This window comes from Giraffa tippelskirchi, chromosome 6 (assembly GCF_054371585.1).
Source record: "Giraffa tippelskirchi isolate mGirTip1 chromosome 6, T2T-mGirTip1v1.2.pri, whole genome shotgun sequence".
NCBI lineage: Eukaryota > Metazoa > Chordata > Mammalia > Artiodactyla > Giraffidae > Giraffa > Giraffa tippelskirchi.
Window position 1 is genome coordinate 100,477,890 of NC_137280.1, and position 24,703 is coordinate 100,502,592.

At 36.2% G+C, this 24,703-nt stretch overlaps 1 protein-coding gene across 1 annotated transcript in view; it reads right to left on the bottom strand.

Annotated features, from left to right (window-relative positions):
• Positions 1-24,703, bottom strand: part of ADAMTS19 (ADAM metallopeptidase with thrombospondin type 1 motif 19) — a 256,274-nt gene that overhangs the window by 8,895 nt on the left and 222,676 nt on the right. Inside the window, exon 21 of the mRNA XM_081501839.1 lies at positions 22,864-23,016. Within this exon, the coding sequence (XP_081357965.1) occupies positions 22,864-23,016 (153 nt within the window). The remainder of the gene's footprint in view (positions 1-22,863; positions 23,017-24,703) is intronic.

The following is a 24,703-nucleotide window of genomic DNA, read 5'->3' on the forward strand; positions in this document are numbered from 1 at the left end:
AACTGAACTGAACTGAACTGAACTGAGTGTCTCTTAGTAAATTTCAGGAATCTAGTGTATCTCTAGGTAAATTCTTGAAGTTATGCTCATTGTGATATCACTTTCAGTAATAAAACTTACATATCATGTATAAAAATAGCTAAGAATAACACAATAACAATTGTATGTGCATGCCATTTATGCATCTACTTTACAGATAACTGATCTTTATAAATTTTATTCTATAAATACTTCTACATAAAACCTTCTTTGCATCTGATGAATTCTTAGCTTTATACAAATAGCATATTAAAGAACATCTTGGATTTACATCCTTTTAAATCTGATTTTTTTTCTCATTAACTTCTACAGGACGTAAATGCTTCCAGTTTAGTTTAAGCTTCATTATAATTTAAAAGCTATTATAAGAGGAGTCACTGTTTACATGGTCTTTGTTCTTTGGAAGATTTTTAATATTATTCACTAGATATATACATACAGACACCATGCTTCTTAGTAATAGTTTCAGGAAAACTCAAAATAATTAAACTAAAAACTTTAAAGTGGTTAAATTTATGTGGAAAAATATCATTCTAGTATCTGCTCCTAAAATTTCTGTAGATCTTGAAAGCAATCACAATATTGGAGACATGAAAAGAAAAACAGAAGTTTCATAATAGATGAACTCATTTTGATGTAATAGAGAAGGTTCTCAATCATATGTCAAAGAAGTCTAGTAATAATCATAGACTATTACCAACCCTTTCAACTAATCTTATATTAACTCCAAAGGACATGTGTAAACCAAAGTAACATCATTTTTTTCAGGATCACAACGTAACTATATATACATGATAACTTAGAATACACAATTTTAGTAGACAGTGGTTGAAGGGTGCCTTCCATAAATTAGTTTTTAGAAAATTAAAAGAAAAAAGTTCATTTAATTGAAATGGCATCATTTCTGCCTTTGAAACTAATGGAGTTAGCTTTATTATGAAATTGGCCTAACAGCTTTAGAATATAATTTTTATTAGAATAGTTCAATAATAAAAACATCAAGATTTTACTAGTAATCATTTTCTTTATAAAATATATGTGGTAAAAATTTATTACAAATGTATGAAAAATAAACAGATATATCTGAAATGGAACAACTGAAATTCCAAAGTATCTTCTAAACTATTTCTACTTTATTTTAGAAGGTACTACTTAATAATTGGATATCTTCTCAAATCACATCATTATGATTAAAGGCAGATAAATATTAAAAGGAAAAGTCACTATAATTTTGGCTTGAAATGAGGAGACCAGGGCTCTAATACTGTCTCTAGAATCTAATGTACCTGGGACTTAGTTTTCCTTTTCGTTAAGTAAGGCACTGTAGTAGATCATAGCTACACTTTCAGGTCTAAATATCTATGAAAGAAAACACTCTAAATAATTTATTATTAAAAGTTACTGCAGTCAGGTAATTTTTAAGCGGAACACTGCCTAACAGTAAAGGCTGCAAATTCATTATCTAATTATTCACTGTACTATCCAACATTGGTATGATAGCAGTCCACTAAATAATGTCTCAAAATTATATTTTGCTTGAATGTTTCAGAGTATTCAATTGTTTATTGGCTTTTCAAATATTTACTGATCACCCAACATGTTCAGGATTCTGTACAGAAGCTAAAAACAGCAGAAATGATTAATACTATGAAGCTGGTGCTTATTTAGGATCTATTATATGCCAGGTACTGTGTTAGAGGTTACATTTATTTTAATATCTCATATGAAGCCCATGAGCACTATTATTACTCCTTTTACACACAGGAGAAAATAGAGGCTCAAATAAGTGAAACAAAGTGCCCACAGTTTCACAGCTAAGAATAGGTGGTACTGGAGTTTGAACTAATATGTACTAAAGTCAAAGGCGGGACATGTAGTACTACTCGATACTAGAAGATTGCCAATATTTCTCTTTATGTTAACAGTTAGAAATAGTTCTTTTTTCTCTATCCTGTGGAATAACCTCTTACCTTAATTAGAAGGCTTTTTTTTTTGGAGTTGTGTTACTATAACACAGGCTATGTGGTATGAGATAAACTCTTTTGCCATAAGGACAATTAAGTAGCATGCTTTATCTTTAGACAGAGTGATCGTAGAATTTAACATCCAAATCAGAGCACTTATGAAAGAAGCTGCTGATAACTATTCGTAGACTATGGGCATAAAAAGGGATAGTCCTGGGTAATCTGTGATACACTGTCACACTATCTATAGACGACTTACTGACAGATGTATGTGTTAGATGGTAAATGGACACTTGAAATACCTTTTATAATCCAGTCATTATCTAATATGCTTTTATACATAATATCTTGGTTAATCTTGCTCATAAACCTAGTATCTGACTTTTTGCAACCCCACAGATTGTAGCCTGCAAGGCTCCCCTGTTCATGGGATTCTCCAGGCAAGGCTGCACTGGAGCAGGTTGCATGCCCTCCTCCAGGGGATCTGCCTGACCCAGGAATAGAACCTGCATCTCCTGTGGCTCCTGCACTGCAGGTGGATTCTTTTGCTGTTGAGCTAACGGGGAAGCCCATTTTCATTCACTCAGTCAACACATATTTAGTGAAACCCTATGATGTGTCAAATACTCTTTTGGATACCAGGAAATAATAGTAAACAAAACAGATGAAAATTTGTGCCTTCAATCAGTTTACACTCTAATAGTGGGGAGCAAGAAGGTCAAGAATTAAAATACATTGTATACCAGATATTGACAAGTGCTATAGAAAAATTAAAGCTGGGAAGGAAGACTGGGAAAATTTGGGCTATGGGATTTAGCAATTCAAATGGGATGATCAGGGAAGGACTCATGGAGAAAGTGACAAAGACATATTCCATGTGAAGGAGAAACAAACCTCAAATGCAATCTTCTGTTTCCAAATACAATGTTCCTTCCATTGTGTTTTTACAGATCTTGGATCAGGTTCAATGAATTTCTCTTTCCATTTTTCTTCCTTTCTTCCTTCCTCTGTCCCTCCCTCCCTCCCTTCAATCTTTTTTCTAATACACTTTAAACTTCTTCACATATGTACTAGGTTAAAATATATTAGAGACAAGGCAGCACTCTAGATATCCACCAAATGCCAAAATGCTAAAATGTCAAAATCAATTTTCCAGCAACTGGTAAAAAAAAAAAAAAAAAAAAAGAAAAACACAGGGTGTACCAGATAAGTTGCCACTGATCTTTCTTTTACAAGGAATGTTTCCTGACTAAAGTTATTTAAAAAGAGAGACTTGCAGTGTCTGACAAGTAGTCTGTTCCCTAAACAGTTTTAATATTGCCCTGAAGGACCCTTTGAAACTAAGAACCTCATGAATCAATTCCATGAATTAGAAGTCTTTAATTCTAAACAGGAAACACAATTTTGATGTACTAGGTTTACTACAGTAAAAAAAAAAAAAGGGAAACAGTAATCTTTAGAACAAACAATTAGCAAGGCACAAGAAAAAATGATGCTGGTAATCGCCCTTTTCCACCTAAAGTATCTGAAAACAAAATTTGTTTTGACTTAATGTATTCATCATTTCAATCTACCCGAGAAAACGATGACTTTCCCTGCACTTGAGCATTATCTTTAGATAAGATCATTATAGATTTCTCTGATAATGGAATAAACTCTTTCTTCACCTGGGACATTTAGTGACAATTTCTAAGATTGTATTAAATTATGTTTACATTAGTTTTCATGTCAAACACTAAATATGACAAAGGAAACTTCCTCAATAATTTAAACAGTTTGAACAATTAAAACGATTAGAGAAATAGTTTAATGAATGAGAACCATGAATACAAATGGTAGCAAACTAGCAAGAAGACTATATTCTCTCTTAAAACAAGATCTCTGGAGAAGGGAATGGCTATGCAGTTCAGTTCAGTTCAGTTCCTGAATCGTGTCCGACTCTGCGACACCATGGACTGCAGCACGCCAGGCCTCCCTGTCCATCACCAACTCCTGGAGTTTACGCAAACTCATATCCGTTGAGTCGGTGATGCCATCCCGTCATGTCATCCTCTTGTCGTCCCCTTCTCCTCCTGCTTTCGATCTTTCCCAAAATCAGGGTCTTTTCAAACGAGTCCGTTCTTCGCATCTGGTGGCCAAAGTATTGGAGGTTCAGCTTCAACATCAGTCCTTCCAATGAACACTCAGGACTGATTTCCTTTAGGATGGACTGGTTGGATCTCCTTGCAGTCCAAGGGACTCTCAAGAGTTTTCTCCAACACCACACTTCAAAAGCACCAATTATTCAGCACTCAACTTTCTTTATAGACCAACTCTCACATCCATACATGACTACTGGAAAAACCACAGTGTTGACTAGATGGACGTTTGCTGGCAAAGTAATGTCTCTGCTTTTTAATATGCTGTCTAGGTTGATCATAACTTTCCTTCCAAGGAGCAAGTGTCTTTTAATTTCATGGCTGCAGTCACCATCTGCAGTGATTTTGGAGCCCAAAAATATAAAGTCTGTCATTGTTTCCACTGTTTCCCCATCTATTTGCCATGAAGTGATGGGACCAGATGCCATGATATTAGTTTTCTGAATGTTGAATTTTAAGCCAACTTTTCCACTCTCCTTTTTCACTTTCATCAAGAGGCTCTTTAGTTCTTCTTTGCTTTCTGCCATAAGGGTGGTGTCATCTGCATATCTGAGGTTATTGATATTTCTCCCGGCAATCTTGATTCCAGCTTGTGCTTTATCCAGCCCAGAGTTTCTCATGATGTACTCTGCATATAAGTTAAATAAGCAGGGTGACAATATACAGCTTTGATGTGCTCCTTTCCCTATTTGGATCCAGTCTCACTCCAGTATTATTGCCTGGAAAATTCGATGCACAGTGGAGGCTGGGAAGCCTATAGTCCCTGGGGTTGCCAAGAGTTGGATATGACTGAGTGACTAACATTTTCACTTCATGTATTATAGACCCTTAAAACTATTTCCATTATTTAAAACTTTCTTTTTGTCACTGGTACATCACACAATAAGAGTTAACTAACTTTATTTTACCTAAGAAAATTTCATCAGAATAAACTAACTGAAAAGGAAATATCTGGGGAAGAATAAGCAATATCCAAGCTGATGGAAGGGTACAGTGGACGCTTACCTAACTCAGATGTTTATCATATTCCATCAATGGCCAACAAGGGTCTGGTGATCGAGATGTAAACTCTTGGAAAGTTATACTTACTAAGTTAGATGCTAGCCCTGAGTGGGCAGGGTTTGCCGATAAAAGCAGGTTAAGATGCCAGCATGATCTGGCAAATTTGTGGTCTGTGAATAAATGTAAATAAATGAGGGACATAGAAAAAAATGTAGGAAACAAAACAGACTCAAAAAATTCTTAAGAAATTCTCAACTGAGCCATTGTCCCAAAAACAAAGGGTTGAAGTGAACTCTGAATAGCCAGGAAGTCCATCTCATGGACCAGCCATGGTGTGGAATTCTTTCTTCCACCACAAAGATGAATGAGCTTCCACCACAGCTCAAAAACTGTAGTAAGCTCAAATTTTAGTAAGAGACTGACCATGGACATTTCACTCCTAACAGTATTATTTATAGCATTAATAGTGCTGCTAAGATCTTCGTTTAATACTTGGAAAAATATGTAAACACCTTATATTAGGTGTTCAGGGAAAGGCCATTTATCCTGAGACATTTTATTGATGTTATAATTTCACTATGCCGTGTGTGCTATAAAATAACTGTGGCATGATGAAATTTTTTTTCAAGCCTAATCTGATGCACTGAGGATCAGTTCAGTTCAGTCGCTCAGTCCTGTCCGACTCTTTGCGACCCCATGAATTGCAGCACGCCAGGCCTCCCTGTCCATCACCAACTCCCTGAGTGCACCCAAACCCATGTCCATCGAGTCAGTGATGCCATCCAACCATCTCATCCTCTGGTCCCCTTCTCCTCCTGCCCCCAATCCTACCCAGCATTAGGGTCTTTTCCAATGAGTCAACTCTTCGCATGAGGTGGCCAAAGTATTGGAGTTTCAGCTTCAACATCAGTCCTTCCAATGAACACCCAGGATTGATCTCCTTTAGGATGGGTTGACTGGATCTCCTTGCAGTCCAAGGGACTCTTAAGGGTCTTCTCCAACACCACAGTTCAAAAGCATCAATTCTGCGTCACTCAGCTTTCTTCACCGTCCAACTCTCACATCCATACATGACCACTGGAAAAACCATAGCCTTGACTAGACGGACTTTTGTTGGCAAAGTAACGTCTCTGCTTTTAAATATGCTATCTAGGTTGGCCATAACCTTCCTTCCAAGGAGTGAGCGTCTTTTAATTTCATGGCTGCAGTCACCATCAACAGTAATTTTGGAGCCCCAAAAAATAAAGTCTGACACTGTTTCCACTGTTTCCCCATCTATTTCTCATGAAGTGATGGGACCAGATGCTATGATCTTAGCACTGAGGATAATTAGCTCTTATATAGCATATTGGTATAAATACATTTTGGTGGATCAAATAAACATATTAGGAATGAGTATACTCTGTTACTAAATTTTTATTATATTATATAGAAATATTCATTTAATGAGGGCTTTGAGTATGCTTATCAAGAATATGTATTTTTTAAAATAATCTACATAAATTGTTCCCCCAAATTTCTATGAATACCACAATGCTTAGACGCATAAATCCACTAACTACTAGTAATAAAAGCAAACATGCTCTGTAATACACTGACATGAGTAAAACATTACTGCACAGGTACTAATAAATAGGAATCTACAAGTTTATAAAGTGTCAAAAAGAGGGACAAAAACAGTGAACATGATTTTAGGAGGTTCTCAAAGCTCATCCATAGTACCACTTGAATCCACTTTTCTAAAGTGCACAATTATGTCACTGAAAGTTCATGAATCACGTAGGAATATTCATAAGGGCTCATGATATAATCTATCTGGTATGTCCCTGCCAAATTCACCAAAGAACAGTGTCCTTTTGTCTAAGGAGTAACCTACGTGCTTCTGAACAACTTAATTTCACTTAAAAACCCTTTATGGACTCTGAGGGAGAAGGTGAGGGTGGGACGTTCTGGGAGAATAGCATTGAAACATGTATATTATCATATGTGAAACAGAACACCATTCCATGTTCGATGCATGAGACAAGGGCTCAGGGCCGGGGCAATGGGATGACCCAGAGGGATGGGATGGGGAGGGAGGTGGGTGGGGGGTCCAGGAAGGGGAACACATGTAAACCTATGGCTGATTCATGTCAATGTATGGCAAAAACTATTACAATATTGTAAAGTAATTAGCCCCCAACTAAAATAAATAAATTTATATAAAAAAAAAACAACCCTTTATGAATGGGATATCGATAAATATCTCTTAATTACCCTTCTATATAGAGAAGAGACACTCATTATTTCCACTGATCTCTGATTTTTGCACTGCTTCTGTGCTCCATGGCTTCTAGGATCAAGTAGATATATTCTGCATATGCAACTTTCAGCTACAAAAGATTTCCCTATCTAGTCTTCAGTATTGGGATCCTATGGTAAAATGCCAAACGTTAAAGTTATTGGTTACATATTAGTTTCCACCTTTCCTTTCAGGACTTCAGAATAGTCACACAGACCCTGCTCGGTGCCAGCTGTTACTCTGAATATTTAGATAACCTATGTTTGGGGACCAATCGGGACACTATGGTGTCAGTAAATTTGTACACTTAAGTTAAATAATCAACTCGTTTGCCTGTTAATCTGTGCATGTTAAACTCTAAGGTTAGTGTAAAACTCTTCAACCTGCTGAGTCCTATAAAATATTCTCTTAAACATTATACCAAAGAGGCAGGAACCCAGAAATAAAAATACTGCTGTACAGTATTTATTTGAAGTTTTATTGAATAACAAATATCACTAGTCTATTTTTAAATTCCTTGAAAAAAATCCCCAAAATTTCAGGATATTTAGGGGTTAAAAATAATAATTCTCACACTTGGCCAGCACAGAGATTACCCGAGATTCCTTCCTTCTAGACTGTGCCAAAGATATATATTCTGGAGAGAATGTGTATTCTCCAGGCCAACAGCTAAGGAAGGCTCTGTAATGCTTTACTCATTTCCAGCTGGCCTCTGTAAGAAATAGGAATTCCTAAATTAAGAGAAAATTGTCACTGGCAGACAGAACTTTTTTAAACCAATATAATAGACAATCTTCTAGAACCCAATATAATTTGTAATGATAAATGCCAATCTCTAACAAGGTTAACAGCATTGACTTGGATAATTTGTCTTTGAGAATAAATGGATTATTCCAAAGTAGTTTAACGAGAGTGAAGTAGCATTCACAGTGGAGAGTGGACCTCGTAAGGAAACTGAATGATGACTTCTACTGGAAATTATTAGCACAGCATTCCTATTCATTTATGTATATATTTGGCAGTTCCATCTTTAAACTTTTTAATAAAGTGAGTGTGAAACAAGCATACTAAGGAACAAAAGTTAGCTTTGTTTTTAAAGATTTGCAATTTATTTTGGTCAGTGTTGCAACATCTTTAAACATAGTTCATCTGCTTTATTTAACACATGGATATTTGGGATTGAATCTATTCTTAGAGGTCAGACATTGAGGATTTTTTGCATATGTGTTTAATTAATTCATCGCTTGGTTCTACAGTTCAACTATTTTTGTCTCTTTCATGAAAATGTTTGCACAGAGTTAATGCAAATCAAGGAAATGTGTGTGGCAAAAATCAAGCGGATTGCTTATGAATGATTAGCAGAGAACTGAATGTGTTATGAAAGGTCAAAATAATCACCCCAATCATTTTTTATATCAAAATATATACACTGATCACCACAATGATGGAATTAAAGAAAGATGTTTTGCATTAAGAAGCAATTAATAAATACAAAGTCTTCGGCACATTTGCAGTTCTGTCAGTGCTGAGCCTATGAATCACAGGAAGTTGCAGAGGTGAAAAAAGAACAGCAGTACGTTTCTATTTTATCACTATCATCCCAGGGAAACATCTTCCCGCCAGAGACAGCTGTTTGGAAAGACAGTGATTGAATTTCCTTCTCCAATTAAATACTTTCCAGGTCTAGTATAACAACCCTATGTCAAAAATGGATCAGATCCTCTGCGGCCAGGTTAGAGTAAGTGTGTGTTTTTTATTTTGTTTTTAGTAAATAAAATCTTGATTTAAAATAGTACAGAGTACATTATATAGCAACTTTTAACTTATTCCAACCTGAAATATACCAAGCATTTCCCAGTTCACAGAGAAAATTCTTAACTGTGCTTTGTTTCCATCTGCTGCTTTCCTTCTAGGTTAGATAATTGCTCTCCAACCTTTTGTCAGATATTGACACATGAATTCCAGACAATGTAAAACAGGTCTGCCAGCTTCCTTGAAGCTCAATCTGAAGCATCCTTTAGGCTTAAATAGCATGTTATTCAAATATGGCTGGATTTACTTTTTTTATTAAAAAAAATCACATTTTTAAGTAGTTTGATAGACCATACAGAAAAAGATCAAGGGAGTCATATGTTTACATAAAATTATATTTATTACCTTAATTTTCCTTGAGAAAGATAAGCTAGTTACTAAGTTTTTCTAGTAAAATATATGAAGCATTGTAATTGTTATAGAACTAGAGTCAGAAAAATAGATCAGAAGAAAAGAAATACAATGCTTAGATGTCGCATACATTTTTTTGCTTACTTGATGAAAAAGTTTAAGCAGTCATTTATTCAATAAAAATCACTGCTTGTTATGCTATGGTATGTTCATTCAGAGAAATGTGTGAAAGGGCTTAAAGGATTAAGACAATGAAACAGCAACAATATAAGGCAATAAATAATTGAGAAAAATTAATCTAGTCGATAAGTGCAAAACACATTTTGTTATTTATTGGGGAAATAAAGTACTTGAGGTAGTCCTTAAAGGACTTGGATGGTTGAAAAAAAAATACATTCTAGTGATAAAGTGTATATACAAAGACGTGAAGATTGTAAAAGTACAAACTGCTCAGGTCTGAGCTTACTGGAGATACCGAATTAATGAGAATAAAGAGACGATTCTAAATAGGTAGGTTAAGATCAGCATATAGAAAGCTTTAAACATCAGAGTGAGTATGTGAAAGTGAAAGTTTAGTCACTCATTCGTGTCGGACTCTTTGGGACCCCATGGACTGTAGCCTACCAGGCTCCTCCGTCCACAGGATTTTCCAGGCAAGAGTACTGGAGTGGATTGCCATTTCCTTCTCCAGAGGGTCTTCCCGACCCAGGGACTGAACCCAGGTCTCCCACATTGTAGGCAGATGCTTTACCATCTGAGCCACCAGGGAAGTCCTTAGTTGACAGTAAAGTCCTTTAGTTGACAGTAAAGCCAATGCCAATTCTCTGAAACTACTTCAAGATTTAAACACTGCCTACACGTTGGTGATTCCAAAATGTATATTCGATCCCATTCCTTTCCTCTGATCTACCTACTAGATCAGTACAGTTCAGTTGCTCAGTCGTGTCTGACTCTTTGCGACCCCATGAATCGCAGCATGCCAGGCCTCCCTGTCCATCACCAACTTCCGGAGTTTACACAAACTCATGTCCATCGAGTCGATGATGCCATCCAGCCATCTCATCCTCTGTCGTCCCCTTCTCCTTCTGCCCCCAATCCTTACCAGTATCAGGGTCTTTTCCAATGAGCCAACTCTTCTCATGAGGTAGCCAAAGTATTGGAGTTTCAGCTTCAGCATAAGTCGTTCCAATGAATATTTAGAACTGATTTCCTTTAGGATGGACTGGTTGGATCTCCTCGCAGTCCAAGGGACTCTCAAGAGACTTCTCCAACACCACAGTTCAAAAGCATCAATTCTTAGGTGCTCAGCTTTCTTCAGCGTCCATGACTACTGGAAAAACCATAGCCTTGACTAGACAGACCTTTGTTGGCAAAGTAATGTCTCTGCTTTTTAATATGCTATCTAGGTTGGTCATAACTTTCTTTCCAAGGAGTAAGGGTCTTTTAATCTCATGGCTGCAATCACCATCTGCAGTGATTTTGGAGCCCAAAAATATAAAGTCTGACACTGTTTCCACTGTTTCCCCATCTATTTCCCATGAAGTGATGGGACCAGATGCCATGATCTTAGTTTTCTGAATGTTGAGCTTTAAGCCAACTTTTTCACTATCCTCTTTCACTTTCATCAAGAGGCTCTTTAGTTCTTCTTCACTTTCTGCCATAAGGGTGGTGTCATCTGCATACCTGAGGTTATTGATATTTCTCCCGGCAATCTTGATTCCAGCTTGTGCTTCTTCCAGCCCAGCGTTTCTCATGATGCACTCTGCATATAAGTTAAATAAGCAGAGTGACAATATACAGCCTTGATGTACTCCTTTTCCTATTTGGAACCAGTCATTGTTCCTTGTCCAATTCTAACTGTTGCTTCCTGACCTGCATACAGGTTTCTCAAGAGGCAGGTCAGGTGGTCTGGTATTACCATCTCTTTCAGGATTTTCCACAGTTTATTGTGATCCACACAGTCAAAGGCTTTGGCATAGTCAATAAAGCAGAAATAGATGTTTTTCTGGAACTCTCTTGCTTTTTCAATGATCCATCGGATGTTGGCAATTTGATCTCTGGTTCCTCTGCCTTTTCTAAAACCAGCTTGAACATCTGGAAGTTCACGGTTCACGTATTGCTGAAGCCTGGCTTGGAGAATTTTGAGCATTACTTTACTAGTGTGTGAGATGAGTGCAATTGTGCAGTAGTTTGAGCATTCTTTGGCATTGCCTTTCTTTGGGATTGGAATGAAAACTGACCTCTTCAGTCCTGTGCCCACTGCTGACTTTTCCAAATTTGCTAGCATATTGAGTGCAGCACTTTGACAGCATCACCTTTTAGGATTTGAAATAGCTCAACTGGAATTCCATCACCTCCACTAGCTTTGTTCGTAGTGATGCTTTCTAAGGCCCACTTGACTTCACATTCCAGGATGTCTGGCTCTAGGTGAGTGATCACACCATCGTGATTATCTGGGTCATGAAGATCTTTTTTGTACAGTTCTTCTGTGTTTTCTTGCCACTTCTTCTTAATATCTTCTGCTTTTGTTAGGTTCATACTATTCCTGTCCTTTATCAAGCCCATCTTTGCATGAAATATTCCCTTGGCATCTCTAATTTTCTTGAAGAGATCTCTAGTCTTTCCCATTCTGTTGTTTTTCTCTATTTCTTTGCATTGATCGCTGGGGAAGGCTTTCTTATCTCTCCTTGCTATTCTTTGGAACTCTGCATTCAAATGGGAATATCTTTCCTTTTCTCCTTTGCTTTTTGCTTCTCTTCTTTTCACAGCTCTTTGTAAGGCCTCCTCAGAAAGCCATTTTGCTTTTTTGCATTTCTTTTCCATGGGGATGGTCTTGATCCCTGTCTCCTGTACAATGTCACGAACCTCCGTCCATAGTTCATCCAGCATTCAATTCTCTTATGGGAGCATGAAACATAGTCCAAAGAGAATTCACAATCCTTCCCCTCCAACTTGATTCATCTCTAGGAGTTCCTATCTCATGCGAACGTGGGATTCCTTTTAAACACATGAACCCCTCCCTCCTCTTCACCTCACACAGAAGAACAACCCTGCTTCTGTTCATTTTAACCTCAAAACAGTTTCTCAAAGCCAACTGTTTTCCCTATCTCTACTGACACTACAATATGAATGGTCAGTATTTATTTAGTTACTATGTAACTGATACTTTGCTAATAACTCTTCATAAATTATTTCATCTGGCTTCAGTAATTTACTGACCAGAAAATTCAGAATTCAAACCCAGGGTTGTCTGATTCCATATACCAAGTTGTCTCACCAGTTACCTAACTCAGCAAATACTCTCCCCTTCATAGAAATTATATAATATTTGCTTAGCATCTGTCTATATTTATGACATCAATCATTTCTGAAACTGCAACATGAAAAATGTAAGTATTAAGAAAGAATTTTAATTTCTGACAGAAACCATTAACTAGTTTATAAAATAAAAGGTAATTTATGGAGATGGGAGGTAGAATTTTAAGTACAGAAGGCCCTTTCCTTCAATGTAATTCAAATAAATTGTTCTTTGTATATCTGTGTAGAGAAATGTTAAAATGTATAAAAACAACGCATGTAAATAACTTTAGTTTACACTATGTAACTCTTCTACATAATATTTACTATTTAATAGTAGGTCTTGGAGAAATTTCCTCATCATTATGTATATACAAATACACTTCTAAAAATGACAGTATTCCACTGTGTAGAGTATTATGAGTCATATAAATGGATGGGTTATTTCCAAGTGTTTGTTGTTCCAAACAAGACTGCAATGAGCATCTTCATAAATATCGTGAGTAAATTATGTGAGAATGTCTGTAAGAAAATTCTGTGACAATGGAGCTGTTGAGTCTAAGAATGTGTACATTTCAAAATAAGATTTTTTTTCACCTATCAAAATGATAAAAAATTTGATAATATCCAATTTTAGAAACAGTATGAGAAAACGTATATGGAAACAGCTGGGCAGAATTTAGTAGAATCTGTTTCCTCCGTATGGCAGACCCAGACTATCCCCCAACCCACTTCTCTCATGGTGCCTTTCTGAGCCCTGAAGCTGTGCGTGTTTTAAGTTTTGAAATAAGTTTGTTAGTTTTAGTTCTTCTATGTGGACTCGTATATATTCTATACATAGTAAAGAAAGTTATAAAGTATGTATTTTTATAATCCATTCTGCTATTTGTGCTTTGTCTCCTAAGGTGTTTGAGTAACTCAAAAATGTTTTTCCTTTGACTATACGCATCACTGACATAAAAGATGATGAAACATAGCCCAAATAGAATTCATAGTCCTTCCCCTCCAACTTGGTTCATCTCTAGGATTTCCTATCTCATAACACAGAACCACTATCTCTACAAATTTTTCAGACCAGAAAACTATTACTTTTACTTGCACACAGTATTTTGAAATTCAGGGAGATGTTCAGTTGCTTTGGCACATTTTGCAGATGTGGGGATTGAGGTTAGGGGGCGTAAGGACCTGCTCTTCCACATGGAAGACTGCTGCAGATTGTGCAGTGTAGCTCTAATGAGGCTGGAGAGCCAGGGTCAACTTGAAGCAGAGCAGGGACCTGTTTGTTAAGACAATTTTCCCCTTCATTACATTATGCATCCATCTGATGCCTTTCTGGGCTTCCCAGGTGGTGCTACTGGTAAAGAACCCACCTGCCGATGCAGGAGATGCAAGAGACGTGGGTTCGATCCCTGGGTTGGAAAGATCCCCTGGAGGGGGAAATGACAACCCACTCCAGTGTTCTTGCCTGGAGAATCCTAAGGACAGAGGAGCCTGGTGGGCTACAGTCCATGGGTCACAAAGAGCCTGACATGACTGAAGTGACTTAGCATGATGCCTTTCTAACTAGCTGATCATTTGCACATTTTTCCTTGCATTGTATCCATGTCCTTCTATGGGTGTCCTGGTGATCTGGTTATATCTATCTCTGGATATCCTCTGGTATTTGATGAACATATCCTTTCCTAAATCTAAGTAAGAAGCAATCAGTGCTAAAACTGCTGATTTTAATTTTATAAAGTCATCAAATTTCATTATATTTTTATGTTAAATTCTACCCTGCCCCACCTATTGAAGTTCAATGTCCCCAAAATGAGCTTTGGCATGCTCCATACTCCACGCCTATAAAGGACATCAAGAATAATTTTTAACTCAATGACATATATTTAGTGAATTACTTCTGGGTATGGTTTAGAAGGTAAAATTATAGATGTCCTGGTATGTAGCACAAAAGAACTGACAGCATTATTTTAACACTCTAGTGACTTTTCAAGGATCTATTAAGAAGACAGTATTTTTAAGTCCCGTGGATTTAAAAAAAAATATTTCTCCCTATTTTCCAATCCAAAAGATGTTAAAAAATGTTCTTATACCTGAATTTATAATGTAATTATACATATATATGCAAATATAATATTGACAACGAACATATACACAGAGACACTCCTTCAATCTCTTTAAATTATACATTTTCTTTGGATAGAAGACATACACACAGTATGTGTGCTTCATTCTTTTTAAGCTAATATATTTCTGCTATGTTTAATTATACCAGCCAAACACATTTGATTACATTGAATAATTGGGAATATTTTGGAAACTCAATTTTTTAAAATATATCTGGGGCAACAGACAAGACTCTGAGGAGATCTTAAAAATAAAAATGATAGCAATGCAAAAATGTCCCATCCTCTGGCAGTGCAAAGAGATAGGGATAAAACAATTTGATAGCCAACAGTTCAGGGATTTTGTGCATGGTTTAGAAGATGGCTATCTTTTTCAGATAGAATGGTAAGTATCAAGTTGGGTAAATGCTTGGTGGATGTATCTAAACAAAATAATAGAAAATCTCTCTTGAGGAGAAGCATCTTATATATCATTGAGGAATTTCTTCAGTATGAACAGCTTACTCAGAGATAAGTACATTTTTTAAAGTAAATTTTCCTATAATGCAAAATATCTCTTCTTTAGGATATTGTGAGATAGGTTTTCTCAATGTCTATATGCTTAAAATTAAGCCCATAGTCTTCGATTTCTTTAATTCACTGACTGAGTTAACAATTATAGAACTCAGGGTCATAGATTCAGAGGCATTCCTGGTGGCTCAACTGGTGAAGAGCTGCCTGCCAATGCAGGAGACACAAGAGATGCAGGTTAGATCCCTGGGTCAGGAAGATCCCCTGGAGGAGGGCATGGCAGCCCACTCCAGCATTCTTGCCTGGAAAATTCCATGGACAGAGGAGCCTGGCAGGCTACAGTCCATGAGTCACAAAGAGTCGGACATGACTGAGTGAATGCGCACAGATGATAGATTCATATTTGTTAATTGTGCAGCTGCTCAAATTTTCCTATCTTATGAGATTATCTATAAACATAAAAATGATAAGCAGTTATCTTCTCCAAATATCAATAGACTTGTAGACATAATTAGAAAATAATACTCAATAGAAATGCTAATCCATCTCAAGAATAGTTTTCTGGATTATAGACTATTTCAGTTTGGTTTCAAACTAAAAATTTTCTCAAGGTAGAAAAAAATATTTACAAAGCTAGATTTTGAAACAATCTATTGTAAGCTTTTCTAAAGTGTGTTATACTAAATAACAAACTAGCTATATACTCTGTAAAAGTGATTCTTGGTAAAAAAAAGAAAGAAAAGTGAAATACCAGAGTCTCTCTTAGGGCTTCCCTGATAGCTCAGCTGGAAAAGAATCTGCCTGCAATGCAGGAGACCCTGGTTTAATTCTTGGGTCAGGAAGTTCCCCTGGAGAAGGGATAGGCTACCCACTCCAATATTCTGGCCTGGAGAATTCCATGAATGCTATAGCCCATGGGGTCACAAAGACTCGGGACCGACTGAGTGACTTTCACTTCACATAGTTTCTCTTTGAGATCTGCCATGTACAGAAGAATGCTAAAAGATCTGAAAATTCTTTGAGCATAGATTATTTGATTATCTTTAACTACAGTATTTCTCTCACATGGAGACCACATCCCAATGAATGAGTTTCCCATGGAACATAATTCTGGAAATGCAAGAATTCATAAATTAATTTGAATTCAGTCTTATAAAATGATGACATTTAGGTGTTTGGTAAATATTAATTTTACTAATCAATCTACGTAACAATATATTTTCTCCATCTGGCAGTTCTCATTTTATTAATTCCTTTTATTCTCTAGTTTCAGAATATACTTAACATTTCTATTTTTACATTCTAGTAGGATGTTTAATTTATTTACTGTTACTGCTAATAATTTCTTTAAATTTGAAAGGGAAATCCTTCTAACAAGTGATTGAGCTTCCTTTTACTAACCTGCAACAACCCACCTAGTTTAGCTATATTAAAACCAGTGATCTATACATATCTTCATTTGAATTCTGGAACATTCTGTAAGTTGATTGAATTGGAGTTGGGTATATGAAGCACTGCATCAGTTCACCTATGTAGGAACCCATAGTCAAAAGGTTCTATCCTAGCCACTGGGTAACAAGAACTGTCTATTCTTCAATTTTTGGATCTGGGTTTTGTGTTTTTTTTTGGTTCCTTTTCTTTTAATGTAGTAACACTAGGCTGTAGAGATGCATGATTAAAAATGTGGTATCATCTAGTAATTTGTTTTAGGATATTCTTGATTGCTCTGATCAAGTTTTAAGTTTCCTTCAGTGATTCCTAAGTTTTCCTTCAGTGAAATATCTTATGTAATTATTCATAATTTCCTACAAATGGTGGTAAGTCACAACTACTACTGTCAATGTTAATTGGAGTGACAAGCGTCTATGTAGAAAGCTGAAGGCAAATCATCAGGCCGAGAACCTATGAGATCTGGGAACAGGCAATTCGTCTCTCTGAGTCCACTCTAACAAACAGCAAGAAATAAAAGAATGTTTTTCCAGGGACATGTGAAATGGTTCAAACCACCAAGTCACTTATTTATACTGACTGCTGACCAATCTTGGAGAAGGCAATGGCACCCCACTCCAGTACTCTTGCCTGGAGAATCCCATGGACGGAGGAGCCTGGTGGGCTACAGTCCATGGGGTCGCTAAGAGTCGGACACGACTGAGCGACTTCACTTTCACTTTTCCCTTTCATGCACTGGAGAAGGAAATGGCAACCCACTCCAGTGTTCTTGCCTGGAGAATCCCAGGGACGGCGGAGCCTGGTGGGCTGCCGTCTATAGGGTCACACAGAGTCGGACACGACTGAAGCGACTTAGCAGCAGCAGCAGCAGCTGACCAATCTGGATAAAGTGCCTGTTATGAATTGCTTTAACTTAATAATTATGCACCATGAGACTACTTTAAGGTTATACATCTTGATTACCCAAAGAGCATTACTTAGAGTACTGGCAAGATTTACGTGATAATTTAAGTCTCTTTTTGAACTTCTTTTAAAAAATTAGTTAAGTAATAACACAGGAAATGGCACACTTATTTTCCCATAGTTATTACTGAGTCCTAGGACAGTATAATACACCAGGTGGATTTTAATGGTATTTGAAAGCATATGTATTAAGAAAATTATTCTGACTAAAAATAATCCAGATATAGTCAAGTCTTTCACAGTTATAGAAATAAATTATCAAGAAATCAATATGATTTGAGTTTTAGTTACAACACTTTTCAGAGAAAATGCAAAAAGTCATCATAAAATGCCATTTTTCGACTGCTTTAGAAAATCTTTACTATGAGAATGATCTCAAAATAAATAGAATTCCTATTAACATAAGTGTTATTTTCTAAAGTATTTATTTATTTGGTTGCTCCAGGTCTTAATTGTGGCATGTGGAATCTTTAGTTGTAGCAAGTGGGATCTAGTTCCCTGACCAGGAATCAAACCCAGGCTCCCCTGCATTGGGGGCGTAGAGTCTTAGCCACTGGACCACCAGGGAAGTCCCAACTTAAATGTTATTTTTATAGTTAGAAAGCAGGTTATTAGTTTGATGTAATTCCCCTATTCATTAGAAAAAATGACCTTCATTTTTAGATTCTTCTTCTATTCAAATGAATATACTGAATACAACTGTGGTTTCCTTTTGCAGGTAAGTTAAAAATAACTCACCATACCGCAAGCTTAAATGTTTACTACTTCTAAACAAAGCTATACCATATTACCTATATAATTAAATCACCCAGAATGATTTCTTGTGCTTCCACTGCATTATTTTCAATTATATAATTACAAAAGACTCACAATCTCTTACCCAAAAATCTATTAATCATGTCATAATTTGGAATGTGGCCAAATCTAGTCACTTTCTGGAATTTTAAAGGGTTATATTAAGTTTAAATTGTACAGTATGTATGGAATCCAAGAATAAGCCACAATTATGTGTAATTCCAAGGTGTTTTGTTTGGTCTTTAAAGTTCACTTGAATAAGTATAAACCATTTCTTAACACTGCACAGAAAAATTTACTCTATAAAAGCTTGATGAAGGACCAAACTCTGTATAGAAAGTAGATAAAATAATACCGTTTTATTTGCTCCTCTATTGGCCTCCAATAATGAAAACAAGAAGTTTTAGAATTTTAAGTGAAGGCAGAAAGATCAAATTCAGCCAGAAAATATGGCATTTCATTAAGCATAAGAGACTACATTATTTTTTTCAAGTCAGTGTTCTATGCTTAGGACAGTTTAAATGAGTAAATACAGATTTATAATGCCAAGAAACAGATGGGTCATGTTTTGCTTTCCCAGGAAAGACCCTAAGGCCGAATATATATCAGAATGTGGCATATGATTATTTCAACAGTTAACTCAAGCCAGAGCAAAGCAACCAGATTGTTTTTGCCTTATTTTTGCCAACTTTCTAGTCTCAATGAAATAAACATTAGCAATGTTTAATAAAGGCCGTATTACATCTACTTAGAAATCAGAGCTAACAATTATATAATAGGAAATTTTTCTTTGGGTATACCTGGATCTATAATTTTTTCCTCTTAGCTGAGAGTAATGTTTCCCACTGTGTACACAAAATCATAAAATCATAAATGCTAGAAATTATATAGGCTGATACAAATGCTGTGAACATAGTTTGACACATAAGCCATATTCTTAGTAACCCTCCATTTAGCCAATATTACCTTGGCTCAACAGTAGTCAGTGGCTTTTAGACAATGGAAAAATCTGAGAACATATACATATTTTACTGAATTGCTAATGATTCATCAATATTATTGAGGGAAGAGCAGGATTTCCGAGCTTAGACCTTACTAGAGTCCACTGAATAAACCTGATTAAAGCCAACCCAGGGCTTAATTTTAAGTCCATTTAGGTTTATCAAGTGTTTAAAAATATTAGTAGAATTTGAATGAAACTGATAGATTAACTGACTTCAGAGGAGCACAGAAATTGACCCATAATTGCACACATCTTGTTGTTATTCTGATTCCAGGAACACAGCTGATAAGAATAAGAGATCTGTGTGTTTCCTCTGTCTATGAATGCTTTAATCACTGAAACTTAATAATCAGAGCACCATTCTTTTTTTTTTGGTAATTATTTTGGGATGGTCTTCATTTGAACATGAAAGTGATACATTAAGGGTAAAACAAGAGGGGAGATATCAATAAAGGTCGCATGGAGTCACTGGTTTTAATTTGTGCATGCTGTTTGTAACTGTTGAAACTAGAAAGAAAGAAAGAAAGAAAACAGCTTCAAGGGAAAGAACAGACATTCATAAAAAGAATAGAAAATACAGTATAACTGGATCTTCTACATAAGCAAACAAACTGTACAATAAACAAAGGTTAAAAGTCACTGAGTAAAAGTGAATATTTGTTAGGTCTATCCATTACTTTCTTTACTCAGAAAGGCTATTCTAGCTTGGTAGCAATGGAGTAACATAACAAAGATGAATTTAAACTAATTCAATACAAGCCTATTTAAAAACTGTTGTTTAGTCGCTAAGTCATGTCTGACTCTTTTGCCACCCCAAGGACTGTAGCACGCCAGGCTCCTCTGTCTTTGGGATTCTTCCAACTAGAATACTGGACTGGGTTGCCATTTCCTCCTCCCAGGGGACCTTCCCTACCCAGGGATGGAACCCCCATTTCCTGCAGTGGCAGGCAGGTTCTTTACCACTGAGCCATCAGGGAAGCCCTATGTACATGTAAACTGTGGTAAAATTGAAAAAAAATTTTTTTCAGGCTTAGCACAAATCAATGTTTTCTATGATCTCCCCAGTCAATTTTGATTTTGCTTAAGATTTGACTAGAGGCCACAAAACAGGCACATTTATTAATCAATTGCAATAGTATTTGTCATGTAAATAAGAAACTATAATATCTGGACCATCTGTTTTTTGTAACAATAATTTTGCTTTTTGTAGTTAACTAGGGATTAGCATTTATCACTTAGAATATTTCTATTAATGAAGTTGGAAGAATATTGCTCATTTATTCGAGTCATTTTAAAACTTTTTCTTAGAGCCGAGTTATTTCTTTTTGCTAGCCAAAATGAACAAATGCAAGGTTTCTACAACTGATAGGGAGTAACAGGTGATCCTCCTCACACTCCCGCAAGGAGTACATTCATTTCCTCAACCTAGTTTAAACTTTCAGTGTCAAATGAGGTGTTAATATAAAAATGGATTGAAAATAACGGTGTTGTCTATTTTCCTTATTTCACTCTTAAGGAATCAGACACAGAAGCAGTCAATGAGGGAATCCTAACTGTACCCCATGTTCTTGACTTGCAAGCCATGTCTTTCCCAATCACTCTACTTGTCTCTTAGAAGTGGGAACTCTAAAGCCTGAACATGAAATAAATTATTTATGGTCAATCTAGAATTCTCTTTTGTCTAAAAGTTGCTTACTCTGAAGTTTCCTTATATGGTTCACCAACTAAAAGCTGCATGGATTGGGTTATTTCCTAATTCTGTAGTCAGGGACTTATTTACATTGTTGACAAATGTACCTTGTAGAGTTCCAATGTTCAAAGATGTGGAAACAGTATAGTTCAGTGAGAACTCATATGCAAAGTTAATATACAAACTTTCACTGGAGAATAAAGGCATGAAAAATCATAAGAAAATAGATTTTAAATGTCATGGATTTCTTTTTGAGTAATAATAAGGAGGCTGACTACCCAAAGAAAGTTGTACAATGAAACTATTTCTTCCAGAATATCCTTTAGGTTTATTCATGAATAGCTATCACTTGCCCCTCCATGCCATGGCAGGCACCATTTTTTTTTTATTTGTAATACAACAGGGAATTTATAAGAGTAGATTTAGATTTATTATGTCTATTGTAAGCCTTGGAACATTAGATTCCATGATAAGAGGTTCAATATAGCAAGGCACAAAGGATCATCTGACTAAAACTTCTAAAAGTTTGTATTTGACAGCTATTTTCACTCAGATATGATCAGAATTGTATTTAAAAACATGGGATTTATTAATACTTTTAGAGTGAATATCTGAGCTATTTTCTACAACCCATAAAGTTCTACTTAATTCATAAATTTTAAATATTACCATTAACATGAATAAACTCACTGTTCACCTGCGAATGAAATTGTGTCCACCTGATCTGACTAAAAGACTTCAAGAATTCTGTTCCTTTCAATTTCTTCTATGTTTTAAAATAATGGTGGGAAAAAGAATACCCTTTACATATTAAGATGGGAATTCTCTTTGTTTGGTTCTGTCATTATCTACCTTATTTATATTTCAAAGGAACTTATCTGGTAGTATTCTACTCACTAGACAAATTTTATACAAAATATGTTCTGAGCAAAATCAGTATCCACAATACAAGCAGCAAAACAATAATAATATATAATACTTGTCAAGAGCTTCCTTTGCATCACAAATGGTGTTTAGTACTTTACACATTTCTATCTTACTGATACTTATTATTTAGAACAGTTCTATAGAGTTATTATCATAGACAGAAAAATAGGATTTGGATCTTAGTATTTAATACTCTTGTCTCAGTGGTGAAGAATCCACCTGCTAATGCAGGACATGTGGGCTAAATCCCTGGGTCAGGAAGATACCCTGGAGGAGGAAATGGCAACTCACTCCAGTATTCTTGCCTGGAAAACCTCATGGACAGAGGAGCCAGGGGGTATAGTCCAATAGGTCGCAAAGAGTCAGACATGACTTTGCAACTACACATGTACGTATGTAATACTCTACCTTACTTATACCTTCTATGCCTCCTGTACTTCATACCGTGTGGTTATAGTACTCAGAGCAATGCTGATATTACGGAAACTTAATACTGACAATGTACAGAAAGGTTCTCACCTTAGACCAGTCACCCATCCGCCACACGTAGCATTTGGAGTAATCCTCACAGTCCTCAGCCTCCCTGGGTCGGGTGGAGAGGACACATTTCTTTCTAGGGTTAGTACACCTCACAGTCCGATGACGTACACCTTTGCCACACTTGACCGAACACTGGAAAATAACGTCAGAGACTGTGGATAAAGCTGGTGATTAGAAGATATAGACTTGATGATCAAATTACATTAGGAACTGGTTCTTATCTCTCATATACCTATCACCTACACAAAGGCCAGAATGAAGGCTATGCCCCAGCATCAGAGGCCAGACAGTGCTTCAGGCACAGTGCTAGAAATGAATGGGTTTCGGGAATACAGGACCATTAGTACAGAGAGTTCTACAACACAGTGATTGCTTATGAAAGACAGATAAACAGTGGCCAAAGTGTAAAACACTAACCTAATAACTGATATCAAATTATCATATATAATTATGTAAGGAAATTCATTTTATTTTTGGTGAAGACTTAGTTTGTGTTAGCATTAAGAAATATTTGTAAAAAAATGACAATTTCTAAGAGGATATAAAGTTAAAACAGAGAAAATGTAGCAAGAACAAAAGTTTCTTTATATAATTATATACTTCTAGAAATCATCATTCTAAATGGTTGTTTGGATTGAAAATATAATTCAGTTCAAAACAGTTCAGTTCATCTCATGAATAACTGATGCTTGATTAATGATGTGATGTAACAGGTATGAGGCCTGTAGGGATATAACTGACCTTCTCGTTTACATTTATGCTCCCCATTAAGGAACACGTATAAAGCTTCCCAGTCTTACAAGAGTGTGCATCACTGATTATCTGGACACAGGAACCAAAATGCCATTGGGTACGATAGCTGAGAGGGAGGAAGGGATGAGAGACATGGTAAAACTTGAAAACTCCAATTTATATTTATATCTGGAAAAGTTCCAAAGAAAGAGCTACAGCTATACAGTTAGCAAGGATGTAGCAGCAGATTTCAGCAGTTGTTTTTCTGAAAACTGAAGCATAGAACTCATGAGATTTTAAATATAATACTTTGGCACAAATGAGTCATTGTCTCATAATTTTTGGTTTGCATTTGAATGTCTTGAGCTTTAAGGCAGACTACATGTGTGATTTGGTATTTTAATATTTACATTAAATTTTTTTTTTTTTCCAATGAGGCTTCCCGGGTGGCTCAGTGATAAAGAATCTGCCTGCAAGCAGAAGCCACAGGAGATGAGGGTTCGAAACCTGGGTCAGAAAGATCCTCTGGAGAAGGGAATGGCAACCCACTCCAGTATTGTTGCCTGGAGACTCCCATGGACAGAGGAGCCTTGTGGGCTACAGTCCATGGAGTTGCAAAGAATCGGACACGACTGAAGTGACTTAGCACATTTTTTCCAATGGAAACTAATCCTGTTCTATAAATTCAATTTTTATATTAAATAAAAACAAAAGAGACATTTTTAAAATTGGTATATTACTTTGAGACATGTTACTTCTTCCATCTGGTGCCAAAAATCTGTATGTTAGAATATTTCTGACCTACTCCCTCTTGAAGAGTTTGCAAAAGTGTTACACATAAGCTGAAGGTAGGGTATTCCTGTTTCTCTGATGTTCATTTGAATTGTTTCTCCAGACTGAACTGATACATTTTGATGTAAAACTGGTATACATCATACATGATGAAGAATTTCAACAAAATCTTTTTTTATTAACGAATGAAGCATTTATTAATCCAGCATCATTTGTTCTAATGCTCTGTGTTGGCAGCTGCCATCTGTCTGGAGATTTTGTCCAGATCCCTCTGTCCTGAGGTGTTCAGTTTGCA